This window comes from Merops nubicus, unplaced genomic scaffold (assembly GCF_000691845.1).
Source record: "Merops nubicus isolate BGI_N331 unplaced genomic scaffold, ASM69184v1 scaffold19273, whole genome shotgun sequence".
NCBI classification, from domain to species: domain Eukaryota; kingdom Metazoa; phylum Chordata; class Aves; order Coraciiformes; family Meropidae; genus Merops; species Merops nubicus.
The window spans coordinates 432-17158 of NW_008598455.1; the positions used below are offsets into that span (position 1 = coordinate 432).

The 16727-nt window shown below is 49.0% G+C and overlaps 1 protein-coding gene across 1 annotated transcript; it reads left to right on the forward strand.

Moving 5' to 3' along the window:
- Positions 1 to 430: 430 nt before the first annotated feature.
- LOC103769818 (kyphoscoliosis peptidase-like) lies at positions 431 to 15730 on the forward strand (the record flags this gene model as incomplete). Its single annotated transcript, XM_008937054.1, has 10 exons — positions 431 to 493; positions 3156 to 3218; positions 4597 to 4671; positions 4854 to 4895; positions 5562 to 5612; positions 7521 to 7603; positions 7972 to 8080; positions 10805 to 10922; positions 14835 to 15023; positions 15540 to 15730. Coding segments are annotated over 10 exons (984 nt in total), but the record flags the coding sequence as incomplete, so codon positions are not given.
- Positions 15731 to 16727: the final 997 nt, after the last annotated feature.

Here is a 16727-nt window from a genome sequence, read left to right on the forward strand (position 1 = left end):
CCTTCAGAGGATCTTCCAAAAAGCTAATGCTGTGCTTTGCAACTCTAAGGGGACTCTCCCTGGAGAAGTAAAAGGAGAAAAAAGGAGTATTCCTGCTCTGAAACCTTAGGGAAAACCTAGATTTTCAGACAACCAGGCTAACAAGGATAGGCAAAGCTAACACCAAAGTTGTGTTCATGCTTCTTCTAACACAGCATCCAGCACCTACCCAAATACAAGCAAGTCCTATCAAAGCAACTTACACCTGAGCTACTGTGCTTTCTTCCTCCTGATATTTCATACTCCAACAACAGGGTCTGGATCCCAATGACACCTGAGTTCTGCTGGAATAATGGGTTACATGAGAGGTTTTGGGGTGCTTGGCCTCCAGGCAGTGCCAGAACCTCACTCCAGGAGGACAGCCTGCCAACCTCATGTTTATGTTTTATAGGTTTGCAGGATGATGGCAATGGAAACAGCAAATCACAGCCACCTCAGGGGAGAGACCTGAACGGTATGTCATCTTCTCACTCTGCTGATAAACTAACCACAGCACAGAAAAAAACCATTTGCAAGCTTTTAGCACCCAGCTGTGCCTCTTGAACATAAGCATGCTTGAAACAAACCCATCCCTTTCCAGCTCTTTGGGGAGCTTCAGTGGAGACACACAGGAGGTCTTGTGCCATGGGAAGCATCCCCCCCCATGCTCTCCTCTGCCCCACGTGTGGTGAGCTGCAGGGGATTCTCCTGCAAGCTGCTGTGGAGCTTGGTCATACTTCAGGTGCACAGAGCTCTTCTATGTCACAGCCAGCTGAGGGCAGGGCAAATTCAGTGCCCTAAATTGTTCAGGTTGCAGATAGAGCTTCCAGAGACTTCCCCAGCATTCACACAGCTTCAGCAGGGTCTGGGGCAGGCAAGAAAACTTTGGGGTTTCAATGCATCTATCCACTAGTCCTTTCTTCATCTCCCCAGCTCAGAGACTGCTGAGTGCAAGGCAGGTGTCATTGCTGTCCAGGAACCATGGGGCTGCTAGTCTTGAACATTCCCCTGCCAATTGCTCACCCCTCTGCCCTGAAACAGTTTAGAGGGACCATCTGAAGAGGTTACCCCTGGCTGCACACAGCCAGGCTGCAGGGTTGCAGTGCAGCAGGACAGAGCAGCTCCCAGGGAAGGACTCAGACCATTGGACTTGCTTTCCTGGTAGTCTAAGCCTAAGGCCACCTAGAGAAAAGGAGGGGGCAAAGGTAAAGCAAGACAAGGGGTAACTCTGAGGGTACTAAATAGTGGTTTCTAGTCATAGGAAACAGGAGCTTTGCTTCCACAGCAATAGCAGCATACAAAACCCACTGCTGTGCCCAGTGTGATGCTCAATAGGAGCCCTCATCCAAGCCCCTCTGAAGTCAGTGGTGGCTGGATGGCACTCACAGACTGTGACCAAAGTTTCCTGGCAAGATACAACTTTGGGGTTGTTTTTTTTTTAACAAATCTGATGGTCTCAGACACCAGCTAAAAGCCTCCAGCAAGCAGATAAATATTCAACATTCCTTCACCCCTCCATCGTGCTCAAGAGGGTCTGCAACCAGAGCTGCAGAGCACAAGTCAGAGCTTCCACTGGGAGTGAGAGGATGGTATCAATCATTTACCACCCTGAACTAACAGCAGGAGTATTTAGTATGCACATGGGAAACCTTCCCTTGCAGCTCTTCCTAGGGCCCAGTTTAAATCCTTGTGAGGATTGCTCAGGAATTCAGATGGCAGAGGAGCAGGCAGAGCTTCCTCTCCTCTAGCACTGCAGGGGTTAATAAATTCCCCTTTAATCAGCTGTATTAGCATCTTGATGAAGCCTCTCACACCACCCAGCAGCTGGAGCTGCTGCAGGATTCACACACTGTCTCACAGAAGCCTCACCCCAACTCCATGGGAGGCAAAAGGCCCGAGGCCCCACGCTGCACCCCAAAACCCCACCACTCCCAGGCCTGATCCTTGCCACAGCACGAGGGGGACGAGTGGCATCTGCCCTCCAGACTGAGCCCTGCAAACCAGGTGCCTCGAGCTGCTCCCTGCTGGCTGCCAGGACAGGGATCCCCTGGTGCCCTGGAAAAGGCTGAGGGATCACCTCGGTGTCCTGGCCGAGGTCCACCCCAGCTCCAGGAGCACCCAGAGTGGTGCAGGAGCTCAGGCTCCCTGTCCTGGCAGCTGCTGGCCCTGGCTAACTGTGTCAGACACATGCTGCCTGCAGCTGCAGGGTCTCGGGGTGCACGAGGTGCTCCCCACACCCCCCTCTGCCCCAGGTCCCCAGCAGGCATCACGGTGTGACCTGGCTTAGGAGGAGAGGCTGGGGGACCTGGTGTTGTTTAGGCTGGAGGAGAGACCTTGGTGCACTCTACAGCTCCCTGAGAGGAGGTTGTGGTGAGGTAACAGGGATAGGATGAGGAGAAATGGGCTGAAGTTGCACCAGAGGAGGTTTAGATTGAGTGGTGAGGCTTTGGAACAGGCTGCCTGGGGAGGTGGGGCAGTCACCAGCCCTGGAGGGGTTCAAAAAACTTGTAGACATGGTACTTCAAGGCAATCATAGAATCACTATGGTTGGAAAGGACCTCTAGGATCATCACATCCAACCTTCAACCCCACATCTCCCTTACCACTAGAGCACAGCCTCAATTCCTACATCTACTCATTGTTTTAGACACCTGACATGTTTTCTAAACACAGGCATGATTTAGTGTTCATGGTAGTGCTGGGTGATGGTTGAACTTGATGATCTTAGAGGTGTTTTCCAGCCTTAGTGATTCTATGATTTCTATGGTCAAGGGGTCCCAGAGCACAGAGGGGAGAGGCTGAGATGAGGCTGAGGTGCTGACAGCCACACCAAAACTCCTGCTCAAGGACTGCATCACCTCCAAGCCCTCTGCACCACCCACCCACTTCTCCAAACACTGATCCAAGCACCCCAACCCCTCACCCTTGGCAGCAGTGCCCACTCCAGCCCAACCCCAGGCTGGAGCATCCCTCTAGAGAGCTACTTGGTGCCCCTGGACCACCAGGAATTGGGCTTCAGAGCTGGAGAATGGGGTCAGGCTTCTTGTGTTGTTACTTACTGAGTAGATTTAATCCACCTTGGCTCCAGGATCTCTGCCCTCTTCAAAGCACTGAGATGTTTTTCTTTGTGCCACCAGGCCAGCAAGTCTCCAGGAATCCCTGCAAGCAGACACAAGCTGTAACTTCATATTCTAATGAAGGTAATTGGCAACCTAAGGAATATTGGGGTTTTTTTTTCAGAGCAGGCCTTCAGTGAGCTCCCAATTAAGCTTTTTTTGGTAATAAAATAACCTCAGAACATCCCAAAAGAGCAAAAAAAAACACAAACAAACTCCACCCTGACAATTTTATCCCAGGGGAGCTTGGAAAATTATTTGGTCTTAAGTTCAGCTTAAGACAGCTGCTTGCAGAAGTCCTTTCACAGGGTAGATCCCTCCAAGGAAATCTAAAAATTGTACTGTTTGCACAAATTGATGCCTTTGAGAAACAGCTTCACTTTACCTTCAAATTTCCTGACAAAATCCACCAGCCAGCTCTGATCTTGACACCCTGGTATCTGCAGTCACCCCAGAACTGTAGTCAAACTCTAGGATTTAAAAGGGCTTTTCTACAGTTTCTCTTGCTTTTGGGCTTTAAAGGACATCAAACTTTTCTGCATAATCACAGGAAAGAAACTTTTTTTGAAGTTCAGTTCTGCTGGAAAACTTATTCCTTGATGAAAGTGCAGATTCCTCCCTAATTAGCTGATTCCAAGAGCTGGCTCTTTCAAGGAGAGCCCCAAATGTCCTGAGACTCTCAGTCACACTGCAGGAGGTAGCACATGGGATGGGATGGCAGCCCTGAGGTGCTTTCACATCTTGACCTCCAGTCTCCACAATAACCTCTGATCTGAACTGGGGAGCCCAGGAGCACGCTGAGGCCCTCCAGGGAACCTTGGTGGTTGCAAAAGCTTCTGAAATACTTACAGCCTTTGCCAAAAAAATCTTAATATCACAAGTCAAACCATTTTCCTTGCTCTTCAAACCTTTTTCCTAGCTCTGAGCCTTTTTCTGTTTGATTTTGAAGAAAAATCAATGAAAGAAATTGATTCTCTGCTTACCTTACCTCCACCAAGAGCTATTTAATATGGTGATAAACCCTTTTTTTTTAGCTGCCACAGAACCCTCACTGAGGACCTCTGCTTTATTTAGGAGCCACTTTATCACAAGTTAGTCTATAACAAGCTGTCTGTCTTATATTTTTGGAGAATTACCAGTCATGCTGGAGGTGGGCACAGGTTTTCTGACTGTACATTTACCTTAAGGGTGCTTTGTTTTGCCTGGAAACCCAAAGGCTTTGGTACCTTTGTAGTCACCAGAGCCTGTTGGCCATGGCACTGTCACACCTACCCGAGACCTTCCCAAGGCTCCACAGCTTCTTTTGCTGAAATTCAGAGTTGGCTTCAGCCAAAACTTGGCAAGCAATGCTGCCCTTCTTCTCCTCCACATTGCCCTGGGTTTGTGGGCCACCCCCAGACTGGTAACACACCTCCTCCTTAGTTTATACCTTTCTTAGGGAGTTTGTCATGATCTTTTGCAGGAACCCAAGTGACAGTGGAGGTTCATCCCAAGAATGCCACCCCACAACTCTTCAAGAAACTGTCCTTTGGAAAAGGTACAGCCTGGGCTTTAAACCCTGGCAGAGAAGGTCAAGGGTGGGAGGGCAAAGGAGCCACATCTTTCCTTTTGCAGGAGTAGAGAGGGCAAGAAGCCTGGGAGCTCAGGGAGAAGCCCAGGAGCTGAGGGAGGTGGGTGGGGGTTGTGGTGATTGCACTAACCATGCTGGGCTTGTTGCAGGTCCCCAGAGGCTGCCCAGTCTGAGAGGTCAGGACAACAAAGGTGAGACTCTGCTCTACCACAGTGTCCCATCTCCAAGCTAGCCCTTGCCCAGGAGCTTGCTCCCAGGAGGAGACAGGTCCCCTTCTCCCCACGGGGCCTGGAGGCTCTTGAGAAGATGCCAGCCCCTCTGGCTCACCCTCCCTGCCAGGCAGATGCTGCTGGACCCTGCCCATGCGTGGGGCTTGAGGGGCAAAATCCTGCTCCTGGGGCAGGGGTGGGTCTCCTCTTCCTCCAGCCCTGAGAGAAGGCAAGTGGTGACAGTTAGAGGGCTGCAGCATCCCTCAGAAATCCTCCTGCTGCAGACCCCTGGGCAGGGTTGGCATCTAACAGCTCTGGAGCTCAGCTCTCCCTTCTTCCACGCCTGGGGGGGGGTTGGCCATGTGGTGGGCAGGGGTTAGATGTCCCCAGCCCTCAGGCTAGAACAGGAGATGTCTGACTGCTGGGGAATGTGGCCTCTGCAGAGCTGCAGGACCTCGGGGAGGGGACACCCCACCCACGCTCCAAGGGGTGTTGACCTACACGTCCAAACTCAAGGAAAGGAACAAAGAATAGCTTCAATTTCAGCTTTTTCCACCCAGTCCTGCTCCCCAGAACCACTTATTTCTGTTGGTGCTTTTTCTCCTGCCAACAACTGCTCCCCTCACCCTCCCTTCCCCTCTTTGCTAGGTTTCCAGAAGACTGAAGCCCCACGGCCACCAGGAGGAAAAGACCTTCATGGTAACTAGCAGCTGTCCCTGGCATGGTGGGGGCACAACCCAGCTTGGAAACCCATCACACCTAAAAACAGGCCTTGCCCAGCTGCTAGCCTACACTGAAAAGCATGGCCAAGGGATTTAATTTCTATTATCACAAGTAGCCTTCAGCTCTCAAGCTCCTTGTCAGGGTGGGGGTGGCTCTGGGACTGTCACACGTGCCTGAGACCTTCCCAGGACACACACTGGGCTGCCTGAGTTCCTGCAGATCCCAGCTCTGTGGGGAGCTTTTGCAGCTCTAACCTGGCAAAGATAAAAACTGATAACCAGTTTTAAAAAAAAAAAAAAAACCCATCCTGTTCCCAAAGGGCAAAAAGTAATTTTCAGAGCTGTAGAGAGTGGAAACCTTTCAACGTGTAAATCTGTTTTATCTCTCTTTAGGTCAACCTAATAGCCCTTAGCAGGGAAAAATCAAAATAAACAAACAAGCCTATTAAAGAAACAGATGCCATGTGCCTACGTGCTGCTTTTGGCAGACAGGCTCCTGCCCAGCACAGGGATGTGCCTGGCAGGCTGCACCATCACCAGGACACGGAGGCCCTGCAGCCCCTCCCTGGGGCAGAGGGTTCCAAGAAAGCAAGGCTCACCTTAACAAACCATTTCTGCAGGTCAGAAATAAACCTTCTGGCCACCTCCCCAGTGGGCTGAGCCAAGCAAAGGGGGCAGAGCCCCATTTTGGGGAGATGGGAAGGGAGCAGGTGAGGACTGTGGGTTTCAGAAGCTCTGCCACCTTCTCGTGGAGCTTCTCACACATCTCACTGCCCCTGGCACTCACTGAGCAGGCAGCAGAGGGACCTCCTGCTTGCTTAGCAAGGGTCAAAAATTAAACAGTGTGCAACCAGCCAAAGCCTCTGTGCCCCCACCTGCAGCCCAAGACAATTCACTTCTTGGCAACTGTCTCTGGGCAAACAGAAGCTCAATGGCACCACTCATTCACCTCTCCCAGCACGCAGGAGTCACACAACAGCATTTTCTCTTTGTGATCTCTTTTCAATCCTTTTTTTTCTAGAGAAATAACAACCCTACTGAGATAGCCAGGAGAATCTCTTTAGGCCTGAACAGCTTTGACAGCACATGCCAGGGGGAGAGATTGCTGCAGAGCCCAATTCTCCTCTCAGCAGCTCAGAAGAAAAGGGAGGGCCGAGCAGACGGTGGTCCAGGGGAGATGTCCACACAATACATCTGTGCACCAAGCCAGAGCTGCACCACTTGGGTGGCTCACTGAGGAGAGAGAACAGTGTCAGCTCCCTCACAGACTGATAAAAATATAAGTTATGTGGTTAATTAGGGCAAACTATTAACCCTTCCTTCACAGTGAGTAGAAGTGGGAGCCTAGAGCCTGCGAAGACGCAGAGGTCAGGCACACCAGCTTCAGTCTGGCTGCTCCCCATTTCTCATGGGCTGGAATCTGTGCTGAATCACAGCCCTTCACATGCAAGGTGGTCACAGCTTTCAGCAAAACGGCTGCAGAAATCCAGCTCTTGGGTGGGGTTTTGAAAAAAAAGTCACATTGTTGCCAGGGCTTCCACGGGACTGATTTTCCCTGCTACTTCTGCATTATCCCTTGCACCTCCATGTCATATCCTGGGATTTTCTATCCTGTTATGCAGTGCCAAAGACACAGGGGCACCTCCCACTCCAGCATTGCCCAAATTATACCAGACTAGACAGGATGGCTCCTGCTTTCCATGCAGCTGGCAGAGACCTCCTGTGACTGCCCTCGTGTCCTCTGCTCCCTAAGCGCCCGCTGATGGATCCCTCTGCACGTGGGGCAGGAGCTCTGCAGTGTCCCCTTGTTTGAGTGTTCAGCCAGGAAAAAAAAGCCCCCCCAACCCCTCCCTTCCCTAGACAATGACAACTTGTTTCTTCCCAGCATATCCATGGGACAAATCCTCTTTGAAATCCATACCAGTAGATCTGCAGCAATTTGAGAAGCTGGATGCCTACGCATTAAAAGTAAGTCTTGCTTTTGTCTCTGTCCTCCTCCCAGCTCCCCTGCAGGGATGAGACCTAGCTGCCACCACTGACACCAGCTCAGTTTGAGCTCTGGGGGCAAGCCCCTCAAAAATCCCCCAAACTAGTGAAAAACCATTGCCCTGCAAACATCAGCAACAGAGATTCTGCTCTAGGAGGGAAACTATGACTGAAAAAAACCCATGCTTGAGACACAGAGCTACAGCTTTGTGTTTCTATTTTTACTGAAGCTCCAGTTAGAGCAGTCTCATGGTAGGTGGGGTCTGGGTAGCTTTAGAAGAACACAGGAGCAGGGAGGAAGGGAGATGGACCACAGCAATCCTCTTGCAATGCTTCCTCCTCACAACCAGGTGAACGTCAAGAACAGCGTGGAGGAGCTGGTGAAGGCCCTGCTCAAACAGGCCAGGACTGACCTGGAGAAGGTCAGAGCCATATGGATCTGGATATGCCACCACATAGGTAGGTCAGGCTCCTCCATGGAGGAGAAGCCTGTTGCTGTTACCCTGTTATGCTGCTCTTGCAGTTTATGGAGTGTCTTGGGGGTTAGTTTCACTTGGGTGGGAGGAGAGATTTCTGGGTGTAGTTACCCAGAAATGGATTCAGGGGTTATCTCACCATCTCTGTTTCCATAGTCTCTCTCCTAGCACTGCTGGGCCCTACAGGCTTTGTGTGGAAGTGATTTCTCTCCACACAATGAATCTGTCACTTCTGCCTGGCTTCTCTGAAGGTAGAACCATGCAGGTCCCTGTCACTTCAGCAGCTGGAGCATGAAGAGAGGCTGCCAAGCCCTGGAGGCTTAGTTGTCACAGGCAGAGCCACCTAATGCCACCAGAAGTTTTATCTCCACCACTTGTCCTGAATCCCCACCCTTCCCCCCATGGAGGCCTTCCCAGCACACTCTGCCTGCTGCTGCCTTTGCTCCAGGAGGGTCTCAGGTCCCACCAGGAACCACCAAGCTTCTCCCCTTTGGGCAGCAGACCACCCCTTGCAAGGAGCAGCCTGGTGAGGTGCCCTCTTGCTTCTGACAGTCTCCTGGCTGTTTGGCTGCCAGCTTTGCCCCTGTGTTTTGTGGATACATCCAGTGCTCCTGTTCCTCCTGTTGACACATCCATCAAGATGTGATGTCAGCACAGCACATCAGAGAGGCCAGCCTTCATAAAACTGGCTGGCACCTGTGTGATTGCTGTTCCTGGCTGTATGTGAACCCTTTCAACCTTCATGAGAGCTGCAATCACTCATTTTTTCTTTGCCCCTTCCTACCCAACCCCAAGCCAAGCATCAGTGGAGGTGCAGAAATAACCAAGTGATGGGAAGAGGACAAGGAAGGAGGAGGAGGCATCACTTGTAGCTTTTCCAGTCTGGCACATCAGAGGGGCCAAAAGGCTTCTTGCCACCCCATGCTCCTTGGTGGGGGGGAAACTGGATAAGCAAAAATGCTTCTTTCCTGTTAAGTTTTGGGGGTAGAGGGGCAGAAGTAAAGCTATTCTTTCCCTCCCCTCTTGGGCACCCTGATGGACTCTGGTGCAGTTTGCTGGCTGAAGAAGTCAGCTGACAGAGAGCAGAAAAGCAATTTGGGAAGCACTGGCCTCATCTCAGGCCCAGTGAGATCAGCAGAGCTTTGCCAGCAACTGCACAGTGAGCAGAGCTGGGTCAATCCCAAGCAGCCTTCATCTTCAAGGTGTGGAGTGCAGATTTCCCAGCATTTCCTGCAACCCAGCATTTGACTCATCCCAGCCCCAGCTCCTGTCAGCCAGGGATCATTCAGGCTGTGCTGAATGTGAACTCATTCCTGCCTGGGCCAGGTCCTGCTTGGGATGGCTGGAGTTGGTCCACTCACCTTCCACACATTCACAGGATGTCTCTGAAGCTCAGCAGGCACGCTGTGGTCTCCTCACAGGATTTTTTTTACACCATTTTAGCCCTGGTTCTCCTTCCCTCCTGTAGAGAGTGACTCCTGTGGGGGAATGGGAGATAAACACAGTGCTAGGAATTGAAATCAGCTCACAAAAATGCAACGTCTCCATCCTGGAAGAGCAGTGATGCTCTAAACTCCTTCCCTGTTTGTATTTTAAGTAAGAGCACTGCTCCCTGACTCTCTCTTCCCACCCAGTTCAACTCCCTGGCTCTGTTGGACTGCAACCCCCATGCAGCAGTAGCACTAAAATTATTTTAGCTATCCTTTCTAGCATAAATACAGAGCTATGTGCAGCCAGCTAGCCCTCCATACCCCTCAAAGTGCTCTGCAGCTCTGCTGGTGGCCCAGTGGACAGCCCAGGTGGAGAAAGCCAAACTTTCCCTCCAGCCCCACCAGCCAAACCTGAGGCAGGCATCAGCTGAGCCTCTTGGATGCAAGACAAGCAGTTGCAGCATTTCAAAGCACAAAGGAGCACGTTGCCAGCCTTTTTTTTCCCCCCCCCTCTTCTTCCACAGCATTAAAAAGAGGATGGATGAGCTGACGCAGCATTCTTTAGAGCTTTGTCAGAAAAATATGTTCATATTTTAAGAAAGAGGTTATGGACACGGCCAAGGTTGGTCAGTAATGAATTAACCTCCCCTGACCAGTCCCTCAAGCTCTGCCTGAAGGAACCCTGCTGTGCAGCTTTTCTCTACTCATTCAAACAAATTAAGATTTCTTACACTGCTGGGTATTAATATGACTCACTTGCAACAAATCATTTCAGGTATTTCCCAACAAGCTACTTTCCAGGTATTTTTAATACAAATGGCTTGTAAAGAGTGCAGAAAGCTCTCAGTGGTTTCCTTTGACAGCAACACAAGTTCAGCTCCTTCAAAGGCAGAGCGCTCTGGTTTCTACGAGGAGCTTTTGTGACTGCAGAACCCCTGGGGAGGGCCACTTTCTCTCAAAAAGCAGAGTTTTCCTCTCATTGGGATTCAGCTGCTGAATCCCAGGCTTAGAACAGGCAGTGATGACAGAGTTTCTTGTTCCTCTCCCCCTACCAGCCATCCAGGACACCCTTGTGCAGCACGTGCCACGGCTGGTTCCTCTCACGGAGATGAAAATCACCCCAAGCCCTGCTCCTGATGCAAAGCACCCCAAGCCCTGCTCCAAATCACCCCAAGCCCTGCTCCTGATGAAGAGCACCCCAAGCCCTGCTCCTGCTGCCCCTCAATCCCACTGCCCCGGGCTCCAGGGTGAACTTTTCTCTGTGTTCCTTCCCACAGAATATGACGTAGTGGGCTACCACAACAAAAGCCAGGTCTCCAGCAAGCCCCTGGACGTGCTTCAGACTGGGAAGAGCATTTGTGAGGGATATGCTGGGCTCTTTGAACAAATGTGCAGGTAAATTCAGTTCAGAACCATTCAATGCCAGGGAGAGTGAACGTTCATTGTCATCTCTGGGCCTCTCCCTTCTGCCTTTGCATTGACTGATGTGACTTTAAGCAGGACGTGGAACTTTAGCTTTCAAACCGTGCTGTGGAAAAAACAGCAAGCCCTAGAAAGGTCAATTTTGCTTCCTCCTCCACCCCCCCACCCCAGCATAATTTACTTTGTGCCATCTGCTGAGCTTCGCCTTGCATTAACATAATGGCAGATGAAAACACAGAGCTAATTTGGTTAGAAGCAGCTAGGTTTTTCCTTTGAGTAGCTGTATGTGAAGGTTAAAAGCAGAGCAGGGCTTGAACAAGGAGGAGTGTTGTCTCCAGCATGCTCCCATGTAAAAGGGAGGCACAGTCCCAGAAGGAGCTTTCAGGAGATGTCCCTGTAGTGGGGAGGACACTGTCTCACACCACATTTTCTACAGCAAGCCTCAAGGTGCATCACCACTGAGGCCAATACTGCAGTTCCCATTTTATAGCTAGGGTGGCATTTAGTGACTGAAATCCATTCTCCTGCCCACAAAACCTCATTGGCTTCACTGGGGGTTAGTTGCCTGAACGAGTGGGACTTCCCCCCACAAAGCAGGTCTTCACAATCCCAAAGCCATAAAACCATCCAAAAAGATCTGGGAAGGTTTTCACTATGAAAATTCACAGGGAAAAGGACAGATTTTTAAAAAAAAAATAAATAAAATACTGTGCCAGATGCTAAAGCACTAAATGCTTCCAAGCAATAACATATTCCACAATATTGGATCCTGCTTTCTAGAGAGTAAAAGAAAGAAAGAGGATGATGAAGTATGAATTTATAACTGCATCTTATGTAACAGTTACTAGCAGTGAGAAGTGGGGGGAAATTTGCACTTGTTCATTAAAAAATATATGTTTAGTTCATTAAAAACATGAATCTTTCCAAGGGTCTCTTGCACTGTTTAAAGGCTCTGTTGATTTACTCTTAATTCCTCAGTTCCAGGTGGATGATTCCTTTTGAGATCCAGGAAATCTCTCAGTCACCCAAACTACTACTTTTGTCAAATATTAGCTAAAAGTTTAGCTCCTTTCCTAAAAAATTATAGCCATAGACAATGCCCCTTCCTTGCAAGGGGATCCCTCATCCCTTCTTGTGCACTGTGAAGTCTTAGGCTGAGTCTAGGCAAAAAGGCAAGAGACAGAGAGCAGTCATCTTATACAAAGGTTTTTCAAAGCCAAGTTTTTGGGGAAAAAAAGGTCTTTTATCATGCTTTTCTTTCCTACCTCCTGTTGAGGCAACTTTAACAGCCCAATTTGCCAGTCACCAGGAGTTCCCCCCCCCCCAAGATCCCCCCCCCCCTAGAAAGCCTGCTGAAGTCTGTGGCTGACACTGATTGAGTCCTCCTTGTCCCAGTGCCAGCAGAGAGAGGAGTTCCTGTTGCAGACACAACAGGGTCACACCCCACCACAGCTCTGGCAGCCAGACTTCTTCCCATTATCTGAGACTCCTGTCACAGAGGAAAGGTGAGCACAGATAGATAGTGGGAAGCTGGCCACAAAACCGCAGTTTCCAGGAATTCCATTCAGGGCAAAGCCTTGCAGTCTGGACTTAGGGAGGAACTGGCTTACCCAAATTAACAAGATGTTTCAGCACCACCTTTGGGATTAAAGCTGACCACACTCCTTCCAGCAGACCTGACCCCTTGGCCACTCCTTATTCATAACTACTCTGAAAACAATCCAGGTTTCACATCCTCTTGCTTTTCCTGTTCTCTACAGTCAGTAGCTTTCCTTTGTTTCAAGCACAGGAGCTTACACCTACCTACCACAAGGATAAACCACTCTGTCTCCCTCTGGAGAAGCCAGATCTGCTTCTTTTTTAGGTGAAATCATCAAAGTCAACCTGAAATGAAAGAGAAAAAGGTGCCATTGAATGCCAGTGACACCTGTAGCAGATTACTTCCTCCTCTGAGCTCTTGCTCACAGAGGATGTTAGCAAAGCAGCAAGAAAGGTTTTGCTTGGATACTTTCAAAGTTCCCAAAAGGAAAGTCAGAGCATTTAAACTGTTTCTCTAACAATAGACAAAGAAAAAACAGCTCAGAGAGACTGAAGGGCAGAACTTGTTCCTCAATGTTCTCTCTGAATATCCCAGCTAACAAGAATGTCTAAAGAAGCCTAGAAGGATTAGATGCCAATCCCCATGAAATTAGTGGGAATTTGTTATACTTAGCTCCTGTTAGGCCCCTCAGAAACTCCTAGGATCAAATCTTCCTTAAAGTTCCCAGGCCAGCTCCTAGTCTCAGTTACATCATGTAAATCCAAGCTCTCACCAGTCTTATCAGTGGAGTTGCTCCAGATTTACTGCCCAGCTCCACATCAGAATTTGGCTCACAGGCAACTGCGGGCTGGCAAAGACTTTACAGACCACCTGTGACACCAGGTTTCTCAATGACATTCCTTCCAGGCTTGCCATGTTCATTTTGAATAGCTCCTGTGACAGGCAGTGCCTGGCTATTGCTGTGTGACAGCCCCTGCTGAAGGAGAGCTGGTTTCCAGCTCCATGCTCTTTGCTGGCCATCTTTAGCAGAGATGGGGCACCACCACCTTGTCCTCTCCCTTGAAGTTTCTCTTCTTCCTGCAGGCTCCCCAACAGGAGCTCTCAGCTGGTTCTCAGCCCTTTGCAGTTGCAACTCTACTTTTGATACTCTTCCTTAAAGAATTCAAGAAAGACTGTAAGGGTTCAATCTGATACTGTTAAAGAAAATCAGCTAAGTAACACAAAAACATCCAGGTTTTTAATAAGTTTGTATGAGAAGCTGCAGCAACCACTTCCCCTTTAAATCAGCATCATCTCTGTGATAAAAGCAGCCCTCCCTGCAAGCACAACTGCACTGCCAAGCACAGCCAGTATCTGTTAGCAGACCTTGACTTCTTAACAACCATGCCAACCATCTTCCCCATAAATATCACTTTCCCTCTGAGTTAAACCCACATTATGCAGACAATCCTGCTCTCAAAGCAGACACAGTTTATTGCTTAAGGTAGTTGTTCCCTTAACACACTCATCAGTGAGGAAGACAAATGTCAATACCACCCTGCACAAAAGACAATCCTCCAAGTGAAGCAATTTCAGATTAATGCTGGAATAAGATGCCAATGTTAGAATCCATTGCTATCAACAGCAGAGATCCTTAATAGGGTGCTTATTTAAATCATACTTACACACCCTTTGTAAAACTTTAATCATTTGTAGCCTGGGCAAGCACAAGCTCACTCCTTAAGGAAACTAAATCAGCATCCAGAGTCCCGTGAGGTCTGAGGTGCCTCAGCTGGTGTCAAACACCAGGCCTGCCATCACAGGGAGAGCACAGGCAGGAACAGACGCCCTTTTAATTTATAATTACACGGGCTAATTGTGGACAGCATCAAAGGGATTCCACTGAGTAACAAGACAGAGAGTAATTAAGCACACTTCAGCTTTGTCATCCTGCTCTAACAACGCTGAATTGATGGTGCCTCGGACTGGAAGAGTGGGAATAAGCAAAAATTGGAGGAGAAAAGCCCCTTTCTCCAGTGGGACACTCTCTCCAACTTCCTAAGCAACTAAAAACAGCCCCTGACCAGCACCTCGGGCATCATGACCTTGAGTTTCTCTCATGCCCACCCAGTAAGAAGCCAGTCACTAGCTCAGCCCAGAAAAACAGAGTCTCTACGTGGTGCCCAACTCCCCCAACTCCTCTGGCACTCACCTGCAGGGAGGCACCTGAGGACCTGATGGAGCTGGTCCCCTGGACTGCAGGACTGAAGCTCTGCAGACTTTGCTCTTCCTTTTGTCCTTCCACAGCAGTACAGCCACAGGTTTCAAACAAAAGTCTCCTGCTGCATCTTACTGTTTCCTTTTAGTATTGCAGGTATCCAGTGCATGAAGCTGTTTGGATACTCTAAAGGGTATGGGTACAAGATGGGGCAGACCTTCACAGGGGACTCTGACCATGCCTGGAATGCTGTCTACCTTGATGGAAGGTGGCATCTGCTCGATAGCACCTGGGGAAGTGGTTCTGTGGATGACTCCTTCACCAAGTTCACATTCAGGTAAAGAACCATCCTCTCTGTCAGCCCAGAAACTTAACACAAAGGCAGAAGGAAAGCTGATGGGTTGGGCACCTCAAACAGTGAGTTTTAGGTCCCAAAGCAAGGTATCTGGGTTGCCTATACAAGGGATGGAGCACGTTACCTGTAGAAGGGCAGCAGCCCTGAGCAGCAAGCTGCATAACTGCTAAAAGTGAACTTGTTTTGCTTATCTCATCTTCAGTTTATGCCATACCACGTGGCACTTGATTCATACCTTTCAGCTGCTTGAGAGAAGGTGCCTTCACACTTTGAAACAACAGCCAGTGCCTCCCTCCTTCTTTAGGAGCCCGTGCTTGCAGGGTAATGCAAATACCCCAGGGTTTTATCCAAAAGCTCAGGAAGACCAAATCTTAGGTTCCTTCTCTGCCTGGTAAACTCCAAACCCCCTGACTTGGTTCCTGCTGAAAGCATCACCACTCTGCAGGGGAAGAATTAACAATTACTCACATCCCTTTAATCTCTTCCTTCTTCCTCCAGGTACAATGAGTTTTATTTCCTGACTCACCCCGCTCTCTTCATCAACAATCACTTCCCAGATAACAGCAACTGGCAGCTTCTTAAACCCACCCTGACGCTGAAGGAGTTTGAGAACAACATGCTGCACAAGAGTAATTTTTACATGTTGGGCCTGCTGACTGCACACCCAGAGACAGCTGTCATCCAAACAGGTAACACCCTGCAGAGGGGAAGCCTCTTTCTTTAGGCAGCCCCACACCCACCACACGCTGTCGTGCACGTACTAAATCACATTTCCAGCTTGGTTCTGGCAAGCAGAGTGCACTCAAAGCTCTTGGAGTAGAGGAGGGTCTTTTTCTTTATCTTTTTCTCTTTCTCTTGTGTTCAAGCTGTGAAAAATTGTGGTAGTCCCTGGGTCTAAAAAGGCAGCCTCAGTCAGGAGCTGAAGATGAGTTACTCTACTAGTGATGCAAAATTAGAAGTACCATTATTATATATTAGCAACTCTGGCTTGAAAAAAGGAGATTAAAACCTTTTATCATGTTCCAAAAGTTGGAATTACTGAACAATGCATCAAGAGACACTTCTTTATGTAATACAGAGCACCCTGAGTAAGTCCAGCAGCTCTTTTAGCATAAAACCATTAAGGTAATATGGCTGAACTACAGGGCCCACATTTAAGATCACCTTCCTCAGATTTTAAATGGGCTGCAGGAATTAACTAGATGGTTAATTTATGAATGCTAAGAACTCAAGAGTGAACCTTTAAAGGCAACAGCATTTTAGGACTTACTTAATGTTGTCTTCAAGCTGTTTGGGAGCAGGTTCACAGGGAGGTAGATTATCTCACGTCCACACACTGGAGGGTTCCTGCATTTTTCTCTGAAGCTTCTTGAACAGCTACTGGGTCTCATCACATCTAATTAAGCCCTTCTCCAGCACATGGCCTGACAGTACTTTCTATTTCATGCAGGCTTTCACATTCTATAGGACCACAGCTCCATTTCAGAGAGTATCATAATAGGATAAATGCACATCTCCAAAACAAAAGCCACTCTTCATTCTTTTTGAGGGACGCTGGTCTGAGCAGACAGCTGCCAAGCCACGACCTGTCAGTTGCAGCTCTGCCTTTTGCTGTTAGAGAAGCAGCAATTTATTGGGACAGATTAGTCTTCCCAGAACAGAGTGTACAGGCAAAAAAAAAAAAAA